Raw genomic sequence first — 12,953 nt, forward strand, 5'->3', positions numbered from 1 at the left:
TAGAGTGTGTGGAGGAGAGAGAGAGAGCGAGAGAGAGTTGCTGCTTTACTTAAGAATGATCTCTGAGGGCTATGAGAGGCCTGACACACTCTACTAGCTCTCCAGAGCGGACAGGAGAGAAAGAAAAACAACTCGCTGTTAGTGTGTGTGTGTGTGTTGAAATAGGATAAGCGAGGCTGTTGAAGAGGTCTAGGCAATTGCAGAGAACTCTAGACATTAGAGGGAGATAAAGGGGGAAAAAATAATAGAGAAGAAGAACAAGAAAAAGTGTTGACGATCAGGATACCCAGGCACAGTGTCAAGTGAAGGAGCCAATCTCTCTTCCTCTCTGTCTTTGAACTGACCTGCCAGCCTACTTTGTTCTTCACATCACTTCCTGTCAGCCGGTCTCTTTAATCGCCCGCAAGAAAATCGAAAGCTTAGTTATGAGGAGGAAGAGGAAAACTCAATTTGTTGTTACTTAGAAGTATTGGTTTGGCTCTGGTGTTTGGAGTTTATACACAATTTCGAATTTTTAATGTTTGGGAAATCTGATTGTTGGTGTGTATTCTTGTTGCTGTCTGTTATTAAAGGGGACATATCATGGAAAACAGGAAATAAAAGATTTCGATATACTGTGTAAACAGACACGGTCACAACGCAAATGTCCTCCTCAGGGCGTCAAGACTGTTTATTAAAAATAATATTTAAATATTCTGGTCCATCAGGAATCATCATGGATGTGACTAATATTATATTATATTATATTATATTATATTATATTATATTATATTATATTATATTATATTATATTATATTATATTATATTATATTATATTATATTATATTACACCATAAATTTGAGATTTAAAATCCCTTTGTTTGTATGTTGGCAGTAGACTTGCTGACTGTTACAATTTAAAATTCATAAAATACATATGTTATGTTATGTTGTGTTGTTATGTTATGTATTATGATGTTATATATTATTGTAACACTTTGCAATCATTTATAATTCATTTCTACATATAGATTTTTACCATTTCAGGTTGTATAAAGTCACATTAATTAATAACATTCTGTCATTTGTGATTATTTAGGAACATTGTCCGATATACAGCTGACTTTTTAACTCAATGAGGAGAGAGAAGAGTTTGATTTGTCCTTAGTAATCCTCATAATGTGCAATAAATCTTGGGCCTCCTGTCCTTAGATCTGTATTTGGAATTTTCTTCATTGATAAATGTAGGACGCAGTCCATGCCGAGCAGCCGTGCCTTTAGAAGATGGATGGTGTGTGTTCAAGAGAGAGGAGGGGTGGTCATTTCAGAATGTAGATCAGTTTGACAGAGTATCTTCCTGCTAACGTTACTAACAGTGAATGAAATGCACCAGGAGATGTTACATTAAGCTCGCAAAAAGAAAAAGAAACGCCACTGGGGAGGGGGGAACTCTCGCCATTTGTCTTGTCAGTGACTTCATATTATTTTCTTGCCATTTCCAGTCTATCAGGTTTTTCTTTTTCCGCAGGTCTTTTTCCATGTTGCCTCTTTCCTCTCATGAATTTACCCTTTCCTTTATCAGTTTTCTCCCCCTCTCTCTCTCTCTCTCTCTCTCTGCAGTGATCGAGGCCATGGCTCCCATCAGGTTAAACAGATGGGGGCTTCCTGAGCTGGACCCAGAGAGCATGCAGACTAGTGAGCTGTGGGTGTTCGCTGGGGGCGATGTGGCCGGTCTGGCCAATACCACAGTGGAAGCAGTCAATGATGGGAAACAGGCCTCCTGGCACATGCACAGATACTTACAGGTACTTTTCAGGAATAAAGTTAAAGGAATAATGCAGACAAAAATGGAAATTGTCACCCACGTGATGTACCAAATCCATGACTTTATTTCTGTGGTGATGTTTTGCACAATGGCTGACCCGCTATTTAGCACATAGTGAAAAACCCTGAAAAATAAACCATAAAAGCATTGTGACCTCCATATGACTCATACACTATAAACCAAGTCTTCAGAAGCCATATGTTTTTGCATGGCGAAAATATCCTTTTCGCTGTAGCTCTCGAATCTCATTTGCACTTGTGTTCAGATGTGCTGTAATTGATGCACATAAACCGATGACGTTTGACATTATTCATGTACAATCTGCTGTGAAGCATCTTGAGCCACAATGTTTAAAGCTCCAGTCCGTAACTTTTTTAAGTTAAAAATAATCCAAAATAATTATATTAAAAAAAACTTATTCTGCCAGTGGTTAAAACTATCTGCTTGCCATAGCTAGATTCAAAACGGTTAGCTTGTAATAATGATTTTAATTCCAGTGGTACTGGTGGGTTTCCGCGGGAAATTCGAGCATGTCTTTGCGTCATTACGTCACACCCGTACACATAAAGAAGGAGTTTCGGCTAGCCGGCTATACTGCGCGTGACGAGATGTTTAGATGTATAGGCTTTTTTTGCAGCACTTTACATAATTAAACTTATGGCATCCAGAAAGATCCAAACAACAATCATCAGTGTCAACTGGAGATTCAGCAGTTATAAAACCCAAAAGACTTCGTACTCCGGATTTAAGGTGGCTAGAGAAAGAGAAAGAAACCGTCTCATGCGAACACAAGGATTTAAACATCGGCGGGGCTTTTGAAAAGTGCGTGAACTCCGTGTTTTGAAGGGGTTCAAAACGAAAGAAGAGACGGCTTTTTTCTGCTGAACAAGTAAGTTAAAGTCCCTGTAAAGTAAAAACTAAGTATGTGTTCTGAGTTTGTCACACCACAGAAAAATGTGTTATTAGCCACCCAGACAAATTTGAATGATAAAAAAAAGCCGGCAAGTACATAAAATAAGCTATCGAAATCTTGAAAAAATGAGCAGTATTCTCTGCTCTCAAACGCTAGGGTGTGTCCGCTGGCTGCGCTGAAACCACGCCCACTCGCGGGAAAGCAGCCGACGGTGATATTTGTGATACTGCTTTCGGGACGGGGAGATGAAGGCCGAGGCGGGAGATAGTCGGTTCGGCCCCATTCACCAGTAACAGCGGATTATCAGTGAATCCCAGTTGTCTCCGACGAAAGTTTATAAAACTATCCCGTGTAAAATGATCGCTACAGAGGCGGGTGTTGGCGGTGATCCTCAGCTGTCCATCAAGGTTGGCTCTTCACAAAATTAATCCACCTCTTCTTGATGAGATCGTTTTTAGGAAATTTAAATAAAGACACCGATCTGTTTTGTACATGATCGCATCCAGGTAGCAGCCTACGCATTTCCGTGTCGAAGGCATAGCTAGCTAGCAAACTGTAGGCTGTAGCAACTAATAGTACTGACAGTAAGTCGCGATTGAGTGGCCTCAGTGCGTCATCAAGTAGGGGCGTGTCCAGGAGCTCAGGGGCTCCAGTGCGTCATCGAGCCCCGTTTTAGCCCCGCCCAAAAAATCCGGAAAATAGCAATGGTGAAAAACTGTTTAACGGTCTAACTCCACAATTCAGTAATTCACAGTTCACAGTCTTTGTAATATGTTTTAGCAATACATTTCTAACATTTATAATGGGTTTAGATTTTTTTTTTAGAATTGCCTTTACAGGGACTTTAAGACATTTCAATAGTTCAATCGTGTAACAGCACGTTTTCTTAATTCACACAGTTATGGAGTTTCCTTTGTTGTGCCTTTCTCGTTTTGCTATTTTGGAGAATATGAATTCTGAACTACACAGGTAACCATAAAACACATTAAATTTAACATTTGTCACGCAATGCTGAAGTTGTTAACATGAACAATTTGAGAACAAAGTAGGCTATAATTTGCACGGTTGCTGTAAATCTCGTTGATTAAATCTAACGAAGCTTATCATGTCGAATGCTTTTTCCCCCTTAGTTGGTCAGAACAAAAATGGATGTTACTTACTTTTTCAGAAGACATTTTCTTATGAAAATTCTTATGTTGGTCAAACTTTCAAAAAGTGAATCTGTGATTCTGTATGACAGTATCCACACAGCGCGGTGACTGACAGCAGCACTCGCCTCAAAGCACTGTGTTCATCCGCGCTGTTTCATGCCGATTTACAACCCACGTAAAGATGATCATTCCGCGAATCACTGCAGTTACAGATTTCGAACAGAGATGGCGACAAAGAGGAAAAGCTACGGACTGCAGCTTTAAGTCCAAATAAGATTGGAAAGCTTTTTAGGGGCCTGTTTTCTGCAACAACAAAAAAACTGTTTTACGTTTTTGGGTGTATGACTTAAATAGGCAAATATGAGATGTATGTGACATGGTTCCTTTTTGTTCTTTTTGGAGCCTGATAACTCTGTACATATTCACTTTTTTATGGAAAAGAGCCATGCTTTTGTGTTCCACAATTTTTTTTTTTTTTTATATATATCACACGTTTTTGGAACGCCATGAGGATAAGTAAAAAATGACTGTGTATTTCTAAGCAAAATAACCCTTTAAGATGAGGTTATCCAAGATACACACATAATAATTAGGTAATACTGCCATTTATAATAATTTGCTGTCCCTGCTGTGAGATGTCATGTCAGCTGCCCAAATGACAATATTTTGAGATCTGGCACCGAAAACACACACCCAAGTTCATTTCCTCGACACATTCACATTTGAAAACACTTGCTTTTGTGCAGATGAGACCGAAACAGATGTTGCCCTGATTATGTCCCGTGTTAAGATCACAAAACCCAATGGAAAAGGAGGATTTGGAGTGCTGATTAATTATGGAGATGAGAGCTTTACATGCGCTCTACAAAGAGTGAGCTGTGACACCGCTGGATACAAAGCCTCTCAATATGAGTATGTTTATGAGTAATCAGAGCACAATAAGGAATAAATTAGCATTATAGCGGGCGGTAGGACAATGGTCTTCCTGTGGCTTCATGCGGCAGAGCCGCTCGCCGGGGCCACACAGCGAGAACGCTGTTCCGCACAGGATTATTCCGTAAATCTCACCTCAGAGGCACTGGCAATGCGCACTTGTTCGGCTTAATTAGTTTGCTACTAGCAAAGTAACTGTGGAGAGTGAAGGAGGGAGATCAGGGAGGGAGAGAGAGCACTTGGGATTGTCCCGTTAGCTGAGCCAGATCAGCCTGGGCTCCTGAGAGGGGCTTATAGGGGCCCCCTGCCTGTCAAACACACACACACACACACACGCAGACTGAGACCCTGCAGAGACAGCAGTAGCTGTTCATGCTGCTAAACCCATCAAAACCATGCACCAATAAAACCATCAGAATCCAGGCAGAAATTAAAGAGCCATGACATGTATTATGTAATTATGGAGATAGATGTGACAAAACACTGACTGTTTGCATGACTATATGACAGTTTACTCATGGGCAGATACAAAAGGAGGCCGCGCATGAGTGAGTGTTTTGCTTCTTTTTTTTTCATTGCAGATTACTTTAAATTGACCTTGTTTACTTTACACACATTCCTTGTCATATTGTACTTAGTCTTGGACTTCACACACAAAAAAAATGGGAAACACTTTGGGAGTTTCAAAGTCATCACCTGATTGGTTGAATTCTGAGACGTACGTGTCTTTTTAGACTTATTAGAGACTCGGTTTTTATTAAAGTTGATGAAAAATAACCAAAACAAACATTTATAACATACACTAATAAGCACTTGTATTCACATATAAGACTATGGACAACTTTTTGACTTTTGAAAAACATTTAATTTAACCAGAATCATTGGAAATCTGACCTCTACCATATTAGCACTAAATTCTAAGTAAATGGTCTGTCTAATGTCTCGTTGAGTGCTCTAAGACGTAAGGGGTGAAGCTCCTGAAGGTATTTGACCTCAATATGGGGGAATCTCACGGTTAAGTGCAGCTCTTCTCCAGCAGTGTGGGTCAGCGAGGGGTTAATAGTCTGTCCATGTGTGTGGCCAGAGCAAAGCAGAGATAACTGTTTATTTGCTGATGAAATTACCATGTGTAGTGTTCAAGGGAAGGCAACATATTGCATTGTTGTTTTTTTACCGTAATGGACCACAGCTGAGGGAACGAATAGAGTCATTTGCAGAAAGATTGCAAGACTAATATAAGAATAGCTCTCAGATCAGTTTAAAACAAGTCCCACCTGAGAGCTCTGAGGTGTGTTCATGTACTTGTCCCTGGGCATTTAATATTACTCATGTTTTTATGTACGTTTCACGTGTTTCTCAATAAAATAAACTCCTGAAGGAAATAAAAGTGCTAGTAAATAGAAAAATGTTTTTAGCCTTTGTTTCAGTTATCTTGCTGTTGCTGACTGTCGATGGTCAAATACATGCAAGGACTACATGACCAATCACAATAGAGTGCAACAGTGACCGCCCACATTTTCACATTTTCATTTTCACATTTTACTATTAATTTTTCCCAAAGAGATTTTAAAAAAAAAGTCTTCATCAAAGAGTTATAAGCCATGTACCAAGCTGCATCACAACATTACAAACTTTAATTTCTAAAAATCAGACAAAAAAAAAAACAAAGGTGCAAGACTGTGTACTAAGTCAGGGCCATTACGATATATTCTTATTCATCTTAGATTTATTACATAAAATTTACAAGCACCTTTGCTCACCTAAGAATGAAATATGAATTTATTTCATGTTGAAATGACAAAAGAATAAAACCGATATAAATGTATAAGAAAAGTGATTCACGTGCATCATGCCCTACAGTATATTCAGCTTCTTCTGAAGTCATACTGAAGGCTTTGTATGACCAACAGATTGAAATATATGTTGTGATTCCCTGAAAATTGCCCTAGTCTTTATTGGTTCATGAGTCATCAAGCAGTGAATCATTCTTTAAAGTCAAAACTGTTCAGGGAATCATTTGATTCAGTTCACATAACTGCTCTGAATGATTCATTTAATGAATGAACTCACTGATTCAATGATCCGGTCACTGTGGTGAACAGACCACTGAAGGGTATAGCAAAGTAAAGTTTGGTCTGTTCTATCACACAAACCTATATTTAGAAGTCATATCGATTACTTTTATGATCATTTCATGGTGCTTTTTAAAGCTTGATAGTTTTGATCCAGTTTCTTTGTTATTGCATGTAAAAGGCAACTAACACAGTCTTCAGACCTTTTCTTTATGTGTTCCTCAAAAAAAAAGAAGTCATAGAGCTCTGGAACGACATGTTGAATGTGACAGATTTTTTGATGTGCAAATCATTCCTCAAATGATCATTTTGTTCTTAAATCTTAGATGCTAATTACCTTAAGTGCTTCTGAAAAAAAGAAAAGAAAAATCAATAGCATATCATCTGCCAAAGATTTATCTGGTGTACAAAGTGTTTGACAACTCTAGCACATCCGTCAGGGCCCGAGTGAGTTCAGGAACGTCCCTCTGCAGTGTTTGTCTCGGGATGTTTCTCTCGCTATCTTCCTCTCTCTCTCCCCGTGACGAGGCCTCTCTGTGGAGGATGTGGGCTGTCATGTTCCTGCTCTCATTTTCTCTTCACTTGACACCCCCTCGTTCATTATGCGGCTGTGACATCACCACAAGGGCAATCATACGTGTTTGATAAACGTGAGGCTCATTAGAGAGAGAGCTGTGATGTATGACTGCCGTTTGCTGCTTTTGTGCCACGATGTGAAGAGATAAACAATGCTGCACACAAACACACTCAGCAATCTCACACGACGATTGTAGCCTTAAATGCACACGTGTGGTGGACCGCAACACCAGAGTAACCTTCAGAAACGTGCATTCAGAACGACCGTGAGCTCTCCGCTGGGAATTCAGAGCTTTGTCTGTGTGAATGCGTACAATTTTCCTCCTCATAAAGTAGTGAGTCTTACACACCTTTGAAGTCTTACACGTGTGCTGTGATTGTTTGTGGTTACAGTCCATCTTCGGGCTGGAGGTCAGCGGTTCGCCCCAGCTGCCCCTCTTCTACTCGCCCATTGAGACGGTGGATATCAGCGTGAAGATGTGCGGAATCACGTTCCCCAACCCGTTCGGGCTGGCCAGTGCTCCACCCACCACCAGCGCCGCCATGATCCGCAGGGCCTTCCAGCAGGGTTGGGGTTTCGCCCTCACCAAAACGTTTTCATTGGACAAGGTACTTAGCAAGAACTGCACACATAATGCTAACCAAACTATAGTGGTTTTTCGTTTTTATATTTTCAGAAGAGCCGCAGAGTTAAATCTTATTGCTCAGAGTTTGCTTTTTCATATCTCTGGGTTTTCTATATGTATGGAAATTGTCATATTCATTTTTTGGAGAGTAATTAAAATTTATTTTATTTATTATTATTTATTTTTTTTAAATATACTGTATGTTCATTTTGTTGTTATTCTGTAGACTCTGTGAGGGCTTCTGGATCCCAGTTTGAAACAGTATTATTTAATAATATAGTAATTTAGTAATATGTATACCATTTAAGTATTTATATACTAGTATAGCTTTTTTTTCATTTTCCATTTGAATTTTAATTAGTTAATTTGCTTTTTATATATTTAGTTTTAGATAAGTTTTAATTTATTTTTATTTCAGGTTAAGTTTTAGTAATTTTAGTATCAACTTATTTTAATTCAGTTTGTTGTCAAGTTTTTCATCTAATATTTTTATTTTATTTTATTTTAGCTTTTAATTTACAATTTTTTTATAGTTTTAGTTAACAATGACTTATTTGTTAACTAATTTGTAGTCATTGTTAACTAAAACTATTTTTTTTTTTTTTTTTATAAATTAAAAGCTAAAATAAAATAAAAATATGAAATAAGACTGGTTTGAAAATACTTGCCTCAGGAAATATATCTGTGTTCTCATTTAAAATTTTAATTTAAGTACTGGCATTGTCTTTGATGTTTTTTTTTTTCAAATTCTTTTGGAGAAATAAACATGAACACATATCAAATAATTGATGACACAATAAGAGCGTTGATCTGTAGCATCAAGGTGAACATGAAACAGAATTCACTATTTTCGTACCCCTTTTTATATTCGTTATAATATTTCCATTTGATTTAATGAGAAACAAATGTAGGAATGTTTGTCAAGACATTAAGTTAAGACAAAAAAGTTAACTTTTGACAGAAAATCAGATCATTTGGTCTTGGAAGAATTCGATGAGAATTGTTTGATTTCATATTGAAATTGCTTTGATTGCAGGCTGGGAGATTTGAGATCTCTTCTGAAACTTTAGAGGAGACACGTGATAGTATTGGGGCTTCAGCAGAAAAATCTTAAAAGCATGATAAAAGCATTTGCACTCCATTTAATCACATTTAGAAAAATCATGAGATCTCACATTCGTGTTCTTGCTTTCCTTCGTGTTTCATCCAATCTCTCAGGTAACAATTTTATTATATTTTTTACAAGACTTTCATTCAATTTAATTAAAGAACAGTTAACAGACGAATCTGTCGAGAGAAAGGTGATATGACACCGTGACAGATGTTATTCTCACCTCTGTCTTTATTCTGTGCTTAAAGCAATTTAAGTGTGATTATGAATTGTTATGATTATAAATGTTGTCACTAAAATGAACATGAACTCGAAGAGTTTTATTATTCTTACTTTTCTTTTTCAATGTTAAAGACTCAAACTTATAATTGAAAAAAAAAAAACAGTTGCAATTCATAAAGTCATTTTTATTAACTTTAAACAACTCTCTCTTTTATTAGCAATGTCAGTATTAATCAGGAACATATGTTTGTTCTGTGTTGGCTGCCTTCCACTCATTAGCAGCACTAGGGATATTAAAAGAAAATAAATAAATGCAAAAAAAAGAAAAAAACAAGATTAAAAATAAAAGGCAAGCATTCAAACCCATGATAGATATCACTATAGTAACGCAGCGAGTTCCATATGCTACTGACAGGAGGCAGAAGCGGGGAAGATTGAGTCAAATAGTTTATTCCGACCTATGGTCCTCGGCACTCGGCTGATTTCAGACAGTGAGGGACAGCGTGTGAAGTGTGTAAATGATGTTTCTGCTGCTCTGATGTGTGAGTGAGTGATGTAGCTGTTCCTGTTTTATAGACGCCTGTCACCTGCCTCCATTCCTGCTTTTATAAACTGTGCGCCGGCCCTTCAGAAAAGGTCAGCTTTTTATTTCCAGAGACAAACGGCGGTGGGAGGGAAGAGGTGTCTCGAAACGTTACAATAGAAGCTGGATATTGCGCCGGCGTCGGTTTACCTTGGGAGCTCGGTGCACCATCTGGATGTTTTGCTTAAGATCGCATTATCTTCCCCGCTCTGACAACCTTCTTTTCTTGCCTGAAAGAGGAAGTGGACGGCTGTCGGTTGCCCGCAAAGTTGTCTGTGCGAACTTCCTTGCTCGAATGGATCCCTCCCCACCCCAAACCCAAACCCAAACCCCCGCCACATTCTCTTCCGAGTCCTGCTTCACTCTTGACATTTGTAGATGCCAGATTGGGCTGTAATATACTGTTGCATCCATCGCCCGCCAGCATATGCCGAAATACCACCTGATATCTCTGTAAACAGAAATCATATTATTCTTTATTGTGTGCTCAGTGGGGAAGATTGTAAGGGGGCTTTTCTTTGGGGAAAAAAGATAAAGAAGTTCTTAATGTCAATATGAATGAACAGCCGCTACGCCGCTATCACCCGCCTTAAACACAGGGGATTTCTCTTTTTTTAATATCCTGTGCTTTTTTTTTTTTTTTTTTTTTGGCCCCCCTATCGCAACATTACCGGCTTATGCTATTGATAGAATTTGAGATGCTCAGAGGATTGTCTACAAATATGAGAATCTTCACGCTTCTGGCTCTCATCGTTTGTGCTCGGCGTCGCTAATTAGCTTGCTAGCGTGCTAGACCGGTGCAGAACTGCCTAACAAAGCTCTGTGACCGTTAATTAGGATTAATGAACTGTATGGCATGTGAAAACGTGTTGTTTTCTTGCTACTCGCTTGAAAAAGAGGGCGAAGGATGTTGTCTTCCGCACGACCCGTTGGCCCTACATCCATTTTTCACGAGCCACTTTTTTTGTTGTTGAATGCATCTCACCAATTACAGGACTGTTAGATATCTGATTGATACATTTGGTCTAATTATATGGAATGAGAGAAGGGTTCGTTGGCTACCTCCAGGGCCGATATACAAAGGCAACTGAGGCCAATTAGCTTTTTGACTGGTCAAGTCTGGTTAAATCACACCTGTAATTGGAGCTAACCCCATTAATGGCAAACGAGGCCTGTAGGTGGTAGTTTTAGCCGTTGGCTTATATACTCGTGCACTAGTAGTTGGTCTTCCTTTGTGTCTTTCACGTGAGCAGAATAAGGAATGATTGCTGTTGACCCGCCAGACTTCCGCCCACAGAAAGCTCTTAAACTCTTTAACTTTATCTTACGAAACTTTCTCTGCACATCAGTCTATTCTTGAACATGCCTTCTCACCTCAGCGTAGGAGGATTTAGTGGGCAAATCTGAATGGAGTAAATATGAAGACGTATTAAAAACGGATTCTCAACTTTTTAACCGCAGTTGAAACAAAAGAAATTGCATGGGGAAGCCGGGCCTCGTTTGTGCGCGCGCACACACACACACGCGCACACATTTACTGTACGTCTCAGATCGAGGTTTTTAATTTAATGAGAAATGTTGGAGGAAGCTCCATGGTAACACAGATGAAGTGTGATGTGTCCCATCACTCCACCGCACGCACACACACTGTTCACTTTCTCTCTCAGCATCAACGGAATGGCTTTATAAGTCTCTCTGCTAATTAGCGGCCAGGATTTAATCAACTGCAGCATTTTTTATCAAGAACAGAAAGGTTAAAGGTCACGGACCTCACTTGCGCACTCACAATACACACGTCCACACCCTCTTACGGTTTGAGTGTTTAATAGGTAGCTCTGGTAATGTGTAACTCTGTAAATGAGTGTTTCGTGTGCTGAAGGGCTACAGGTCTCAGGGTGGGATAATGAGATATTCTTTTGCTTTTGTTCTCATCAAGCGTTTATCTCACTGCTTAGACTTTTTTTTTATTTACATACTATATTTGTTTCTTTTCTGACATGGATCTGCCATGTATGATTGATTGTAAGGAGAAACGGGTTTAGTTGGGTTGGTGTAAAATAAAACTAATTCTGTATCTGAAAAGTCAACCCATTTTATTGTTGTAATGTAATTTGTAATGTATTGTTGTAATGTTATTGTCCAGTAAACAAATCCAGTCATATTAGTAGTACTATTTATATTTATTTATTTTTGTGAATAGGAATAATTTAATTTCACGAATAATTTGACTTTAAACTAGAATTTCAATATATTTCTTTCTTTATTTTTTGCTTGATTGAACGCAGAAAGGTTCATATGAATGTGTTAAATGAAGAGAAAAGAAACATGTCTATTAATTTTTCCGCACTAGCACTAAGGAGAGCTGTTTCAGTTCCTTTAGAGCGCTCGCTGTAGCTGGAGATTGGCACAACCCAGCATGCACTGTATTCAGGCTCATTTCCATTTCACACCAGCAGGAGAGAATTCTGGGATGGGGTCCCTTGAGAGTATTTGGAAGTGACACAGCCATTTCTGCACTTCCAGCTCTGTGACAGAGTAAAAGCGGAGAGATGGATAGCCTCCCGTAGCTGCATGCTGGCCTGCTGTGAAGAAAGAGAGAGAGAGAGAGAGAGAGAGAGGCTAGCACAAGTCTATTGAGGGTACACACACACGCACGCTTAACAAACCTAATTAACGGTGTTTGATAAGGCTGATACCGATATATAGTGTGCATGATGGTCATATAATGCATATATTTCATCATATAATTTAATGTGGCAAATAAGATGTAAACAAATTTGGTGTTTTTTTTCTTTCAAATATTTGAAAACAAAACATGTATACAATTACTAGGCCGAATGCCAGATTTCTTTTACTTGCTACAATTAATGGAGATAATCTCAAAATGATCAAATATGGGCGGATACTTTACATTGATCTATAACCATGTCATGATCACGTATGATTTTTCACTTGGCAAAA

The 12,953-nt window shown here is 38.6% G+C and overlaps 1 protein-coding gene across 1 annotated transcript in view; it reads left to right on the top strand.

The window, feature by feature from the left end:
• Positions 1-12,953, top strand: part of dpyda.1 (dihydropyrimidine dehydrogenase a, tandem duplicate 1) — a 190,950-nt gene that overhangs the window by 81,396 nt on the left and 96,601 nt on the right. Inside the window, 2 exon segments of the mRNA XM_056249222.1 lie at positions 1,601-1,785; positions 7,844-8,059. Of these exon segments, the coding sequence (XP_056105197.1) occupies positions 1,601-1,785; positions 7,844-8,059 (401 nt within the window).

This window comes from Rhinichthys klamathensis, unplaced genomic scaffold (genome assembly GCF_029890125.1).
Source record: "Rhinichthys klamathensis goyatoka isolate OS25496 unplaced genomic scaffold, OSU_Roscu_1.1 h1tg000059l_1, whole genome shotgun sequence".
NCBI classification, from domain to species: Eukaryota; Metazoa; Chordata; class Actinopteri; order Cypriniformes; family Leuciscidae; genus Rhinichthys; species Rhinichthys klamathensis.